General features: G+C 42.1%; 1 protein-coding gene across 9 annotated transcripts in view; it reads left to right on the top strand.

Annotated features, from left to right (window-relative positions):
• The window catches only part of LOC119647532 (whirlin), a 406,732-nt gene that overhangs the window by 124,547 nt on the left and 266,770 nt on the right, over positions 1-15,415 (top strand). For all 9 annotated transcript variants that reach the window (XM_038048514.1, XM_038048513.1, XM_038048518.1 and 6 more), the window contains exons 3-4: positions 2,918-3,692; positions 12,980-13,124. In XM_038048514.1, the coding sequence (XP_037904442.1) occupies positions 2,928-3,692; positions 12,980-13,124 (910 nt within the window). In that variant the 5' untranslated portion in view covers positions 2,918-2,927. The remainder of the gene's footprint in view (positions 1-2,917; positions 3,693-12,979; positions 13,125-15,415) is intronic.

A 15,415-nucleotide genomic window follows, 5' to 3' on the forward strand; every position in this document is an offset into this window, starting at 1 on the left:
TTCATCAGCCGGTCATCAGATCGATCGGTTTCTTTTATAGCGCCACGGAAATCCTATGAAATAGCAATGCTAACACCGTATTGAGTGTGTGGGCTACCCAAATAGAGAAGTTTTCAGCCATTTTTAACGCATTCGCTTTCTTGTACAGCGTAGATATTAATGCACCTTTTCGGAAGGGCTCTTTCGAGTTACTCCGTCTTTTCAGTCGGAGTGCCAATATTTAGCGTGCAGGCACATATTTGCTTTGCTCGGACTAACTTAGTTAAGTTCTGGCGTTCATGAAGAACCCATACCCACTTCTCGACAGTATCGGGGCCCGTCCTGCCGCGTGGCACATTGTTACACAATCCGATCATTTTGTTTTTAACGATATTGAATGCATTTTCTTGGTCGGGATCTGTCACCAAGAGAGATCAGGTACGATTTAGCATAGTGGAATAACACCAACTATACTTTATTTATCTCTTTCCCTAATCTAAGCCTTTTATTTTTGTTTAACTGTTGGGACAAAGTACGTTGCCTGAAATCCTCTTCCTTCAGCTGGACTTGGGACCAGCATGCTATGTGATTAACATGGCGGAGCTTGAATGCCATTTTAGCCCTGAAACTTGTGTACAATCTATGGACGAAAATATATCTGCACACAGTGCGTTATCGAATGAAGAAACATCCGTCGAGTTGCTTCCCATCTCAGAATACTACATAGATAACCAAAATCAAACAAAAGGGATAACGAAAATTCAATCCTTTGGGAATTAGAGAACAAACATTAAGGACGGCGCGGCACAGCATTGGCCGACCACATCCGTATTCCATCAAAGTTCCATCTCCCCCTCACTTCATCCCGACGAAGAAGAAAGAGTGTTAAGTTTTGAAATGAAAATGGGGGAAATACTCGTACACTCTCAAAAGTTCAGACGGAAATACCTTCCAACATAGAACCCCAAAGGTTCGTAGAGCCAGAGACTGCTTGAAGGCAGTTATCCACTAAACGATTAGTCTCAAAGGGAAATACAAGAAACTACAAGCTCTTAAAGTACACTACCAAGGAATCTCTACTCTCCAAGGTGGAATGAGGAAGTGAGGCCTAGGATTGTTTGCTTTTGAGGAAAAAGAATTGCAGCCTAGCTGGGAACCATGTAAAGAACAATTGTATCTCTATCCGACCCACCAAAACGAAACCAGGAGCTGGAATAGGCTATTTCCCATTGATTCACATATCGGAACCAAATGAATCCATCCTACGTGGTCGGAGGCTGTCAAGGGGGATTATGGACAAAATAACGAAAGCGAGAAAGTTTCAAAATTTTGCAGGTAGCTAGTCCAAAATTTGAAATGTTTTTCATTGCATTTTATGAGAAGCAGGAAATACTTAAAGTGAGTTCTTAATCTCTACCATACAGGCTGCTATCTCTGTGGGGTGAAGGTTATAAATGAATAACGAATATTATTAAAAAGGCCCCACCTACTCCCTAAGACCCCTAGGTGGTTATTCAGACTATAGAGACTTTTCCTTCTTCCCTTCTTAGTTACGCTTGGCACTGTATTTGGCGGGATTCTCCCGACTCTGTTGGAAAGAAAACGCATCAACTGTTATGTACGAAAACGTCAGACAGGGATTAAATTCGCAGCCGCTCACTGCATACTATTAAAACGAAAGAGCAATTCACATAGATCTACGCTTGTTTGTTAACGGTTTTTTGTCAATCAATTGCATCAATAACTCTACATTTTGGAAATAAACTCGCTTTTATGAGCTACTGATCCTTTGTTTTCGCCAGTTGTTTTCATTTTCAACTCTTGCAGCTCTTGACTATCACCACATAGCACAATTTTTTGGGTTTTCATTTCTTTAGAAAATTTCAAGGATCAATGGCGAAAGATATATTTTCCATGAAATGACATAAAAGTCAGAATCGGCCTATCCTGTATATCTTTGTGAATTTTCTGAAACAGTGATAATGGAAAAAGGCTTACCTATATAGATTTGGCCCCTTTAATTAGCAATTGCATCTCCCAAAGAGGTCTGTTGAGTGCCCCTCTTTTCACAAACCTAATATACAATTGATTCGTCAATACTTGAGTGCTTTTAAGATTGACTCTCAATCATCTAACTTAGTCACATTTCAATCACTTTTATTGCAATTGAAAAAGATCGATTAATTACGCAACTACTTCACTGAATACAATTTGTCCGCTAAACCACACGTAACCATCCCATTGACCCCGAACGCTATTTTGTCATTCTGCACACTATTGTTCCCATTTGAATTTGATAAGCAGTCTTACGTCCTTGGATTAGCTGGAGAGTAGAACAATTTCCAAACTATCTCAGCTCAAGAATATCTTGACCTGGTTGCTAGTCAGATACGTCTGTATACATTGCCCGAGATGTGTAATACCCAAGCGTACTCATGTAATACCTATCGAGCAACTTCAAACTGAAACAGTCAAGTGCATTAATCGAATTAGCCTGGCGTGAGGAGCGAGGATATATGTAGAGTGTTAGAATTGGTATCACAAAAGCATAATTGCATCCATATAAGTGTCAGTTCACTTGAATGTGGTCATCGTGGATCTTCCCTTCAGTCGGGACGGAAATAGTTAATATAAATTTACCACAGAGATGGAGAATAATATAATTAATAATATATTGAAGTTTTTAATTTTCGACCAGTACGACTTCCGAGATATATGGAGCCAAGGAATAATACCTGGCAAACACCTCATTAATTCGAATTGAGAATATTCTTCAGTTTTTCATTTCTTTTTTAAGAGCACTCAAGGTTATACTAGATACATATCCTTTAATTCTCCACTTGTGTGAAAGCATTGGAAAACGACCTTCTAATAGTATCCTCCTACACATCCCTAAGTAGAACTACTTATGTTAACTTCTATCTTTTTTACTTTTCAGGTGTTTGGTAATGCGCTTAGGGGGCGCCCAAAGTGGCGGCGGAGACCCCCTAACAATGAGCGCAGCCGGCAACGATTATGCGGAACTATGCGACCTAGGTCCATCTCGATGGAGTTCACGTGGCTATCATCCCCCGCACAGTTCCTTAGTGGGAGGCGGTGGAGGAGGCGGCGGTATTCCACCCGGTGCCGGTGGCGGTGGAGGAAGTCACTTGCGCTCCAACAGTTTCGAGGCCGAAGACATTGTCGTTCCCGGTGTTGGCGGTGCAGGTTCAGCGTCGGGTGTAATGATGGTCGGCGGATCAGGCTCCGGTGTAAGCGGTGCTGGTGGCGGAAATCCGTACGGAATAAGTGCGCGAATCGGAAACAGTACGAGCTCATTGCGCGGTCGTTCCGGACTATACTATTCGCCACCCGGGACCTCGTATACGATCGTAGAACGTCCTCATTCTCCACACTATTATTACAATACGGCCGGGGTTGCATCAAAGGGTGGATCATTGCCCAGTCGCGGAACGTATTTAAGTTCGTCGTCATCGAGTCATATACCGGGTGCTTTGGGTGTCGCGTCGAGTGCGGGAGCGGGAAGTGGAGTAGCTGTACCGAATTCATCACGTCACAACGGCAAAAAGCGACCCATCTCCCCCGAACAGGTGCTAAGGATGTTCGGTTCAACAACATCAGCCTCAGTTCCTACAAGTTACCATTATAGTAACGGGACACGAGATCGAGGTCGACGTAGTCCAGCTAGTAGTCCGCCATCAACGACACACCAAGTAAGTATAGTATTTCGACTTTCTAACATCATTTTGAATTGACTGTATTGAAAATATAAATCCATTCCGGTCAGATGTTATACCTGCCCCCGTTATTTTGTAGTAGGAGCGGATGAGGTAAGAGGTTCATATTGTCAGTCTATTTCATCCACTACCTACGCGAACTTGCTGAGGTGATCACCGTAGGTTGTGACGAAACAGCTGCGGCAGCCGGAGCAATGCTTCTGTCATCGCGGCGCCTAGACATTGAACCGCCCCATGATTAGCGGTTGTCCATTACGCGGGACCTTAAATTTCTCCTTCTCCCCATTTTTTGGTTTGCATTTTATTCCTAACTGCCATATATGTTGACAGGTTCCGCATTGAGTAGTCTGCACTTTCCTTCACTTATCCCCTGAGACGCTGCGATAGCGTTCAGCCTGACTGAAGTTCCCTATCCTTCCTACTTTTACAACCGCCTTGGGAATGGATACGGCGGAGTTATTATTATTTGTATTATTATTCAGTTAAGCGAAGCTGCACTGTGCCCTTAAAGAATTATTGTGCGTCTTTTACTGGTTATCGTGTACCTATTAACTGTAGTATATCAAGGTAGTCTAACTGTCAGTAGTTTTAATATATTTCCTACTTAAGTATTTCTACTTATCATCTGGTATTAGGTATTCTCCCAGGTACCTCGACATACTTTGCACTAGTGCCGGACACTGACCCAGAACGTGTATGGAGGTTTGGACACACTCCGCACGGAACCTGCATAAAGTGTCTGTAGATATCCCCAGCTTTCCCTCGTGATAGTTTAGTCGGCAGTGACCAGTGAATGATTCCCAATATAATCCGGAAGTTGTTCTTAGTGAGGTTTTAGCACTTCTTTGTGCGCTTGGGTTCGTGTTCCCCATAAGGACCCATTCCTCGTAGGCTAGCCCAGTATAGTTTCCTCAGTTCCTCTTCAGTTTTTAAAGTCATAGCCATGAATCCGTTTCCAATTCCACGGAAGGGTTCTGGCCCATGTAGAGGCGTCTCTAATTGGCAGTTCGCCCGCTGCCTCATTGCCTTCCAATCCAACAATGCCTGAAACCCAGAGTATTCAAAGGACATTGTGCAAACCGAGCTATTTAGTCTCTCAAGGCAGTTTAGAGTTACACTGATCGCCGTTTGGTTGTCGGTCAGAATAGCAATGTTCTGCCCCCTCTAGTTCTTTTGGAGGTTAAAATGTGGCACGCCTGGAATGTACTAGGGTGCTTACTCATTAGTTCCTAGTACTTTTTCCTTGGACCAATTACCCCGGCGCACGCTCCCTCGGCTTTGAGAGATTCGTCTGTGTACCAAGCAATCAGTTACTGATTTAGGCCGTATTTCACAGCCGTGGTCTCCCAGTTTGCCCTGTTACTGCCATGTGTTTCGAAATAAAACTTCGTTCTCTTGTTATCCTTCAATATCAGTAATTCAGGGTACCGCCAAGAAAGAATATCAATCTTCCTTCGATTTAAGCAACTCCCCGCCTCACTGAAACCCCCGGTTATCCTGAAAATCGCCCTCCTCCCCTGAATCTGTATATGCAGACGGAGTGGCGTTAATCTAAGAAGGACCTCAAGGAATTCCGTTGGGTTCCGTGTCCTCATTGCCCCACTTATACACACGCAAGTCAGTCTTTGCAGTTTGTATAACTCCCTGGTTTGTGTGCTGAGTTCAGTCCTTTCTGCCCAGAATACCGCCCAATAGGTAATAATAGGCCTCACCATTGCAGTGTATATAAAAGTAGTATCTTCGGGGTGCAACTTACCGACAAGTGTTTAAGACATGAGTCTTCCAGAATAATTTTTAGTCGAGGGTAATTCCCAAATATTTGCCGTCTGTTTCTCGTTTCACCTGCGTACCATGTAACCTAATGGCTCTTAGGTGGTCAAGCTTACACTTCCTAGTGAATGGCACTATGGTGGCTTTAGCTGGTTTGATGCGCTCCCTCTCCTTCTCGCACTAGGCGGCACTAGTAACTCTTAGCCCAGCTTGGATTCTATCAGACAGGGTATCCTCATATTTGTTCCTACAGTCACCCTCAACATAAGCAACATATTACCCCAACCTGTCGATAACCTTGAATGGTGTTCACGACAATAGAATTTGCATCTGTGGGCACTTTCATTTGCTTACTCTACTTAACTGAGGGTAATTATGCGGTGTTTCCAGCGATTAATTATTTGAAATAATAAAAAACTTATTTTGCTGATATTTTTATTTTTGCAGATACGTCTATTTCGGGAACAACTTGTTCCCTTCATCAGTGCTAACAAGTCTTGTTAACACTGATGTAGGGAACAAGTGATTGCTGAAAGTCTTGTTAGCACTGATAAAGGGAACAAGTGGTGCCCGAAATATCGGTATTTGAAAAGATAAAAATATCAACACTAGCGAATAAGAAAAAACAAGTTTTTTATTATTTCAAATACTCTTTAACATTTTGCTTATCTAGAAGACCATGGCAGTTCCGGCTTCTTTGCTGGTTAGGGCGTCTCTTATCTCTGTGTGCGATATGTTATCGAACGCTCTTTCGCTGTCCAAAAACGCACACAGGGCTATTTCTTTTGTTACTATGATATTCCGTAATACATCCGTCAGCTAGTACAGAGCAGTTTCGGTTGACCTGGTGCTGCCCGGTTTGCATGTTGACACTGATGTAGTTGATTGCGCTTTAGAATATTAGTACTACTACAGTTGTTTTGTCCGCCGTCTTAAGTATCAACAGTCAGACAGATTGATTAGAAAGATTTCGAATGAAAAGGATCATTTTTACCCGCTTTCGGAATAAAGATCACCTTTGCCGGCCTCCATGCCCTCGGTATATATCTCAGGGCTATGCTGCCCCTTGCCATCCTCAGAAGAGGCTCTGATTTTTAGGCCTCCCTTGAGAAGATGCCATCTACTCCGGGTGATTTCAATGGTTTAAAAGTTCCCACTGTCCGTTTTTATTCTAGCTTCAGTGCATATCGCTTCTGCTAGTTTTCGTTTTCCTTATTTCCCCTTTTGTTAGTTGTTGGCGTGTCAGACAGAATATTGTCGACTTCTGGAAATGGGTTCTTAGAAGCAGATGTACTGTATGCTCCGAATTTTCGGTAAATGTTCCACTTTTCTTCTTCAGGCAGACAAAAGGTATTGCCCTGTCTTTGGCCTTATCGTCTCTGGTTTGTTCGATCCCTTCGCATAATTCTTTGAGGCTTTTCCGTTTTGCTTCACTGACCACATTGATACCACATGTCTCCTCTGGACAGCTGGCCTCATAAGCATCAATGACGACTTTCTTGCGGTCTTCCCCTACTGTTTCTAGTTCCAGTTCGTTCCCGATATCACAGCCCATTTGTAGGTAAGCCATGTTGTTGTTCAGGTGCGTTGGATAGGAGTCTCAATCCGTTCTCCTGGTATTCCTTATTATTCTTTTTATTTCGGAGTTGCCCTCAATGTCGAACTTGACTATTCTGTGATCCGACATAAAGGGTTCATCCGACACCCTCCAATTCGTTCATCTAGAGTTTCGTCTAGAGTTATGTCAGATACCTATTATCTAGTGCTGGTCACGAATGTCGGAGTGTTATGTTATATATATCTAACTTACTGCTGAGAATAAAATCAAGAGAGTACTCAACTCTTCGATTGGTGTTTTTGCTTCCCCAGACTTTCTGATAGCCGTTGGCATCGCAGCCGAGGAAAAGTGTAACGCCCTTTTCTCACAGTATTTTACCAGCCTAGCAACTGGCTCCGGTCGGATTCGGATGTCGTTTCCTGTTGTCACGACTACCACTCGAGTGCTCTCCCGGCTTCCAGTGACGCTTAGATAGCGACAAGGTCTCCGGTCTGGAACTCTGAAAGGAATCCATATATTTTAAATTACGTTGGGAAGGTGTTTTTTTAAAGTTATAACCCAAATACATATAAAACAAAAGCTAAATATAGCTATGCTTCTTAATTCCATTGTAATGAGCCGCAGTGTCAGGGATTGTCCATCTTTCATAAAAGAGTTGGACGAGGCAGTTCTCTTTATGAAAAAAAAGTCGTCCGGACCAGATTCTGGGAGAGCTGTACAATCTGGTGTTCCGCTATCGACCGTACTTACTGCTCAGCGCATGCAACGCTTATCTGAAGATGGGCATTTTTCCTTACCGTTGGAAGGCGGCGGGTTCCCCGCTGATCAGCAAAGGTGTAGCAGATTCTGGGTTGCCGTTTGCATACCGATCACTCTCTCCACAATCAGAAAATCCATTAAAAGGTCATTAGTAGTAAACTAGCCCGAGAGCTACGTGCCGCCCCGAATTTATCCCTAAAACAGTTCAGTTTTAGACCAGGAAAATCCACAATGAATGCTGTCACAGAGGTCATGAATGCGGTTCATGGCGCGCCCGTTGATTTCGATTGGTAGTGCTCCACGTTTGATGGTAGAAATTACTTCAATTACGTAACGTATGCAAATGTGCTAGGCAAACTAGAAATTTCTTTTCATGCACCGGGCTACCTCTTGAAGTTAGTGTAGGATTATCTGAGAGGTCGTTCCCTGCTCAATGAGACGCTGAAAGTTCAGACGAAATGGAAATGTGGAATTTAGGACAAGTTAGCTGCGGGATGGATTGATGTTAAGGGACCGGTTCTTGATATTGAAAGGTCCTTATTTTATTTCCGCAAAAGACAATCTTTATTCGGGAGTTGAGATCAAGTTTTCACTTTGTAAAGTATTGATGAAATTCGTTTACATATCAGACGACCCCCTATAATATCATTCGTCAAGGTACAGACGATAAGGTCATCGATATATTGGAGGATTTTGATTAGGTTGTGATTGCGAATAGTCTAATTGATATTTGCTTTACATAGAGAGAATAGGGTTACGGAAAGGACAGAGCCTCGCACGATCCCAGCAGGTTTAATATACGGCGAGGACAACTGATGTCGAAATTTAACTTGGGAAGCTAAAGACTAGCTTACAGAAATGCGAACACTTCTCCCAGTGAGATTCAAGAACAAGTATGCCAGTTTCGTAGAAGTCCAACTGAATTCGTTAAAGGCAATTTTGACAGCCTCTCGGTTCCTAAATTGGTTTTCCGCCAAAAAATGATCCAAATGCTTAAAAAAGTGGTAATCGGTTGGCGAAAGGTCCGGTGAATATGGTGGATGAGGCAGAGTCTCATACTGCAATTCATTCAACTTTTGAACCGTTGTTCTGGAAACATGAGGTCGTGCATTGTCGTTAAGGAGTATCACACCATCTTTGTTGACTAATCTTGGCAGTTGTATACTCAGTTTTTGGTGCATTTCCTCGATTTGGGCACAGTATTGCTGTGCATTTATCGTTTCTCCAGGTGCCAAAAAAGAATAGGGGATAACTCCAACTGTAGACCACCAAACAGTCACCATTACCTTCTTCGGATGGAGGCTCGGTTTCGGCATATGCTTCGGTGGCTCAGCAGCATCTAGCCATTGCGTTGATCGGCGACGATTGTCGTATAATATCCACTTTTCATTACATGACACTATTCTGTGCAAAAAGGGATCGCTTCTGTTACGGGAGTGTAAAAAACTGCAAATTTCCATTCGAAGTGCCATGTTTTTCTCCGTAAGGGTATGCGAAACCCATTTGTCTAGCTTTTTCACCTTTCCAAGTTGTTGCAAGCGCCGGGAAACTGTCGAATAGTGTACGCCCAGTTTCTCTGCAATGTCTCGCATAGGCTAACGTGTGTCGGATTCAACTAGCAAACGCAGCTCGTCGTTATCAATCGATGGTCCTGTATGTCCATATGGCACACTTTGAAGGTTTACGGTGCCTGACCGGAATTTTTCGAACCACCGCCGCGTGGTTCGTTCGCTTACCGTATCAGTTCCAAATGCGCTGTTAATGTTCCTGGTCGCCTCCGCTGCTTTATGACCAAGTTTGAACTCATACAGAAAAAGTATACGTTCTTGGCCCTTTTCCATCCTTTTTTCCTTTTTATTCACTGTTATCACAACGATGGTCAAAACTGAAATGACTCCTTGATTAAATGTAGTATCTATACTTCATTATCCGAGACCAACAGCGCCAACTGGTGGTGGTTTTATACAGCAAAATTGTAACTAACTTCACTTATTGCCAAATCGGCCATTTCATGTGCAACAACCTGATATAATGAAGATTTTCCTTCTTCTTGCGGATGGGTGTGATGTCTGCACATTTGATACTCGCAGGAAAGTGGGCGTTCAGCAAACAATAGTTATTAAAGGAGGATAGAAAGGACAGAAAGCAGTAATGGTTGCAGAGCATTTGTTCCAGATAATAATTGGGATATTGTCACGGTCGGTGAATTTCTTTTAAACTTGATGAAACTAATTTGTCAAATGGATCCAGGGAGCTAGGTTGAGAAAAGCGTGTTTTGGAATCGTCCACTTCGGTAGAATATTTTAGAGTACGATGTTGTGGATTTAGGGGATTGCATTGATGCATTAACTTTTGGTTTAAAGTTTCGTCTGACCGTGTGTAGTAGGCTTTGAGAAGACGGTTCGTAAGGAAGTTTACTTTTTCGAGAGTAGAAATGTTCCGGGGTAGGATATCATTGCCATACTGGCAGTTTTGTAAAGTCGAGAACTGATTTGACGACTTTGACTGTATGTACGAGGACTGTCATATGAAGTGCGAGGAGACTTTGGGGGATTAAAGTGTGGAGATCGCGGATCTTGCCCTTTAGGAAGAAATAATGCGGAGAGTATTCATTCCTAAATAGTCTCTGCGTAGAAGGGTCCCGGGAGTCGTCGTCTGGGAGGGAGTTGTAACTGTGGTAATTGAGCGTGCATTCTGGCACAACTCCGCCACATAAAACCGTCCCCTACACAAACATTTTGGGGAAGTTAGATTTGGGAGTCCAGATGGTGTTCCTGAATTTTTTTGTTGTCAGTGGCCGTGGGTTGATGGCTTGATCAACGAGTTGTATATTGACAATAATAGCACTGTGGTTACTGATGACAGGTATGGTTGCTAGGAATGGGAAAATATTCGGCTTCGAAATTACTACCACGGGAGTGGTTTCGATTGAGGTAATAGTCATCGCTACGGATTTGAGAGCATTAACGTGTATAAAAAATTATGTAGCGAGGAATTTGCCGGGGTTTAGTATTTACTATCTCTTTCGGGGTGGAAGTGAGAAACGAAGGCTTATGACAGTAATACATCCCAGTTCCAAAGAATAACCCTATTGGCAGGTTGTATTGGGAACAACTCAAACTCTTTACGACGAGCTTGACATCAAGAGTTGATATTCAACTCAATGATTCTAACATCGACTAGAATACTGTTCGTCATTTAAAATTACCGTCATTACTCGGCTAAATAGTCGACATCGAGGATGATTTTGTTAGTCGGTGTTTGAGATGCTAGTATGGTATGATTGCAATTACGAAGTGCATTGGGGAAGAAAACCGATGATGCATTGAACGCGTGCGTTTGTTGGTTTGTATTGGGTTAGTCCAGGATGCCGTGATCCACTTTTTGGTGACCCTCTTCCCTTTTGTTTCACTTTGACAAAGGGTTAGGGTTCTTATGGCGGTTGGCGGCCTGAAGTTCGCGGCCAGGGCGCAGGTAGGTCGTTCGTCTTCAATGGTTGCGGTCGATTCTCACGCTTATCATAACTGGGCGCGGTCGTGGTGCCTAGTGGATTTGTGGCACAAACGCTCTTGTGCCTGTTAATAAGATTGCGAAGTCGGTGAACCGATGGTTGATTTATGGTTGGATTCTCTGGAGGATGCTTAGATCGTTGTCCAGCGGAAGGGACTATCCTTTTTCTGGCGATTTTTTTAAGTCTTCTTTACTACTTTAATTATTCCTATTTTTTTAAGCATTTGTTATTATTTTATTGACATTATTTAATTTGTAATATATTTTATATTTAAGCACAACGCGGTGACTCTCCTATTTTTATTATATAATAATTATATTTGCAATTTACTATCCACTTTGCCATTTGGCGGGAGGCAGCATCCCTTGTTATTGTTCCCAATGAGGTAGCGATAGCGACATTTCTTCCTCTGTGAATTGGGTTCTTGAGACTGATCAAGGTTATGGTTTGGTAGCTCTATTAAGGTAAGCTTCACAATGCCAGAACTCGGGATACTCACTGAATTTTCCACTGCTTTCTGTGCTGCAAAGCTCCTGCTTGACGTCAACGTTGCGCGCGTTGAAAACGGATTGGTATTTGCTACCTCGGTGAAAGCTGGCGTGAAATGCTTACACTGATTTCTTTCCTATTTCTTCGCTTTTTGACATCTTATAAAGGTTGTCATATGGATTTAAGAGACTTTATGACGCTGGTGACATGGATGAAAGTTCACGAGCTTCGGTGCACGATACTATAGGTTTCTTGTGGCGGAATAAAGCCGGTGACTCTTAATTTCCCATTTTTTGGACGAAAAGCTTCGTAACTGGCGGTGTATCTAGTGCGCAAAAAAATTACTTAATATTCGTAAGAATACTATTAAAATCAACTAAGTTTGTGAAGTACCAAACCGAGATGTGCATCTACCTGTCAACAGCAGGATGGAAAACAAAGAAGAAAAATTACGGTGAAAGCTGTGACATAGCTAGATCTTCCAAGTGTACCGGGTCTGCTTTTGAAGAGAGGACCATAAGGGAGCCATATTCTTTACTTTACTTGCATTTGTTTCAGGGTTTCGGGATTTTTTTGCAGAAAAAATTGCGTGGTCATTTGCACTACAGGTGTTTCAGAATTGCTCCGTTGGTCCCCACCAACCAAAAACTGGGGCAGTGGTTACTGATGGCTTTTCCTTAGGGTGGTTTATGTCCTGCCTCCAAGCCACAACTTATGTCACCATTAAGCGCAACAATTTAATTCTTGTCGCTAACCACTTAGCACAATCCTCAACTTTTATCTACCAAGCAGGAACTACATCTTCACTTTTGGAGGTAGAGAGATTCAAATGACATTTAGTTAAGTTGGCAAAATTACTGAAATAACGAAAAAGTTTACCATTCTGTTGCCTACTTCCCCGTCTTATTCCCCTATACACAATATCCTTCCCCATTAGGCCGCATTAAATATTTAGGCAACAAATTTAGTCACATCTCGTAGTTAAGCTTACTAAGTTTTCAATATGTGTATGTTAGCTTTTGGACAGGATTTTCCTGAAGGTTGCATCATGATCGGATATTTGATCTTGTAGAAGAACATTTTTACTTTCTTGAATTAAGAGCTCTCCGATATATTAAATATGTCCTTTATATGAAGTTAGAGTTGATGAGTTCACGTTTTGATATTTATTTTCAGATTTATCGGGAACGGGAGCGGGACCGAGATCGTAGTATACCAAATATTCACGAACTATCAACAAGGACGGTAACCATGTCCCGAGATCAACAACCCGATGGTAGTCACGGCTTTGGAATTTGCGTCAAGGGTGGTAAAGACTCAGGTATGTACTTTCTGACATAGTTTTCAAATCTCGGATATATTTTAGATGTTTTAGTTACTTATTATGATACGTTAAAGCTAAGGCCCATTCGATAACATCAGGCTCAAACCAAAGGTATCCTCGAGGAATATACTATATGTGGGGCAAGTGGATGTTTTTATAACAAACAAAACATGAAAATATTCAATAGCTTTTCTTCGATAGCAGCAAATTACTTCTACTCGCAGCTAAATTTTGTGCTCTCCTCTACCCCCTTCATTGGGCAGAAAACCAAACATGTATCTGTGATACATTTAGCGATATTAATTTTAGAAAAAATACGTTAATTTTCCCGATGATGCCGGAAGTATAATTTTTTGTTTTTTAATTATGGATATGATGATGGAGGACCATGTCCTAGTTAGCAATGAACGAGACTAACATTCATTAAAAACTATTGGTGCCCTAAATATCGATATTTGAAAAATAAAAAAATATACTTTAGACAATATTGGAATTGCTGTTGTTCTAACTATAACCAAGCCGGACAAAACGACAGACACAACAGTGGAACTAACATCATTGTTGGCTATGCTAACAATATTCCGCATGGGAATGTATGTTAATCATGGAATTCAACTTTATTGATGTTAATTTCCACCACAACAATCTGTGCTTTTCGAGATTTAAAGCCTATTTCACCCATATGCTGTCAAATTATATAGTACTAAACATCAAAACAGAATTTTGACAATTGCTCAGTTTCAAAATACTCTGCAGTTATACTTCGGTGGAATGGATTTTGGATTTTCGTTGAAGTAAACTTCCCCGGGGCATTTTCCTCTAATATCTAGGAAAGCTGGGCCTGTAGGATCATCTCCTAATCTTCCTCACATTAATTCACATATAGCCCAAATCACTACCTTCATACTCCTCTAAAAACACCCCTGATCTCTATCCGCTTTCCATGACTCACCTGTCCCCGAACCTCTTGTGATGAAAATCCCCAGATCTTACCTATCCCAATTTTACATTTCTGATATTTATCCTGCATTTCTGCCACAGTTAACGTTCCTAGTGACCATGACTAGCTCATCGTTCCTAGCGTTTACCGGGAGTCCTTTGCGGAGACACAAAATCTCAATTATCTGCACAATTCCAGCCCCTAACACATTTTGATAGACTTCCTTGAAAGCACCGTCGGTCTCCGTTAATGCGTTCGGGATCGTAGTTTTTTCCGGATATCGCCTTCTTAATTTTTGCACTAAGCTCGTTGAGTGGTGTCTTATTAGCAGTGAATCAGCTATCTGGAAACGTGCAAGTATATCTCTCCTGAGCTGATGGTCTAGTTTTCCAGTCTTTTCGGTAGAAAAGTGTTAGTTTTGTCCATGTAGGCGCCTTTTTCTGGGTTGCGAATAAATATTGCCCTTGCATCACGCCAGGTAATTGCAAGCATATGCACTTGCTACATCTATTTGGAATTAGTAGATTGATGCCAAGATGTTATCAGGGCCCGCCAGTTTCTATGTACAGAACATGTTGAATACGCACTTTACTCGCTCAAATGGCACTGCCTTGCTTGCTCAAGTTTCTTGGTTGACGGCTGTGTATGAATGTCAGCTCTGAGCTATGATTTTGGATGCGTTCTTATCGCTTTCCCTACATATCCTCCGCTCTGTAAAAAAAGGTTACCCAGCTGCCGGCTATGGTATTTAATAAGGATCCACCGCAGTTTCGAGATCGCCTCTAATGAATCTTTTTTCTTTTGCAAAAGAGCCTCCATGATAACCTTTTAGTTTGTTCTTCTTCGGAGCTCTCTGGTCCGGTTTGTTCTAGCTTATAGCTGAATTCGATTTCATAGCTGCGTTGACAAGTCTTCTCCTTTAGCCTTTGTCCCGTTTACAAGCGGGGTCAACACGTCGTTATCGGTTGCGCCATTTGGTTCTATCAAATGCATGACCTGGATGAAGTCAAAACCCTGTTTTTTCGGCCGGCGTTTTGGTCTTTTATCATCAATTTCAATGCTCGCGAATTACAGAACACGCCACGTTCGCATTTTTTTTAATGATCGGTGCAAACCTATACCAATCACGGATATCATCATTTCGAATGTGATCATGACATGTCCCGTCACAAATCCAACTCAACATCTTCGTCTCCATTAAAGAATTGCGGTTGTCAAGAATGCGTTAAAAAATCTTCATGGTATGGGACAGCAACCGGACCGGACGGTAATTTGAATATTCCGCTGGACTACTTTTCTTTTTCCATATTGGAACTGTGGTACTTTCTTGCCAGTCAGATAGGGTTCA

The sequence above is a fragment of the Hermetia illucens genome, chromosome 2 (assembly GCF_905115235.1).
Source record: "Hermetia illucens chromosome 2, iHerIll2.2.curated.20191125, whole genome shotgun sequence".
Lineage (NCBI taxonomy): Eukaryota > Metazoa > Arthropoda > Insecta > Diptera > Stratiomyidae > Hermetia > Hermetia illucens.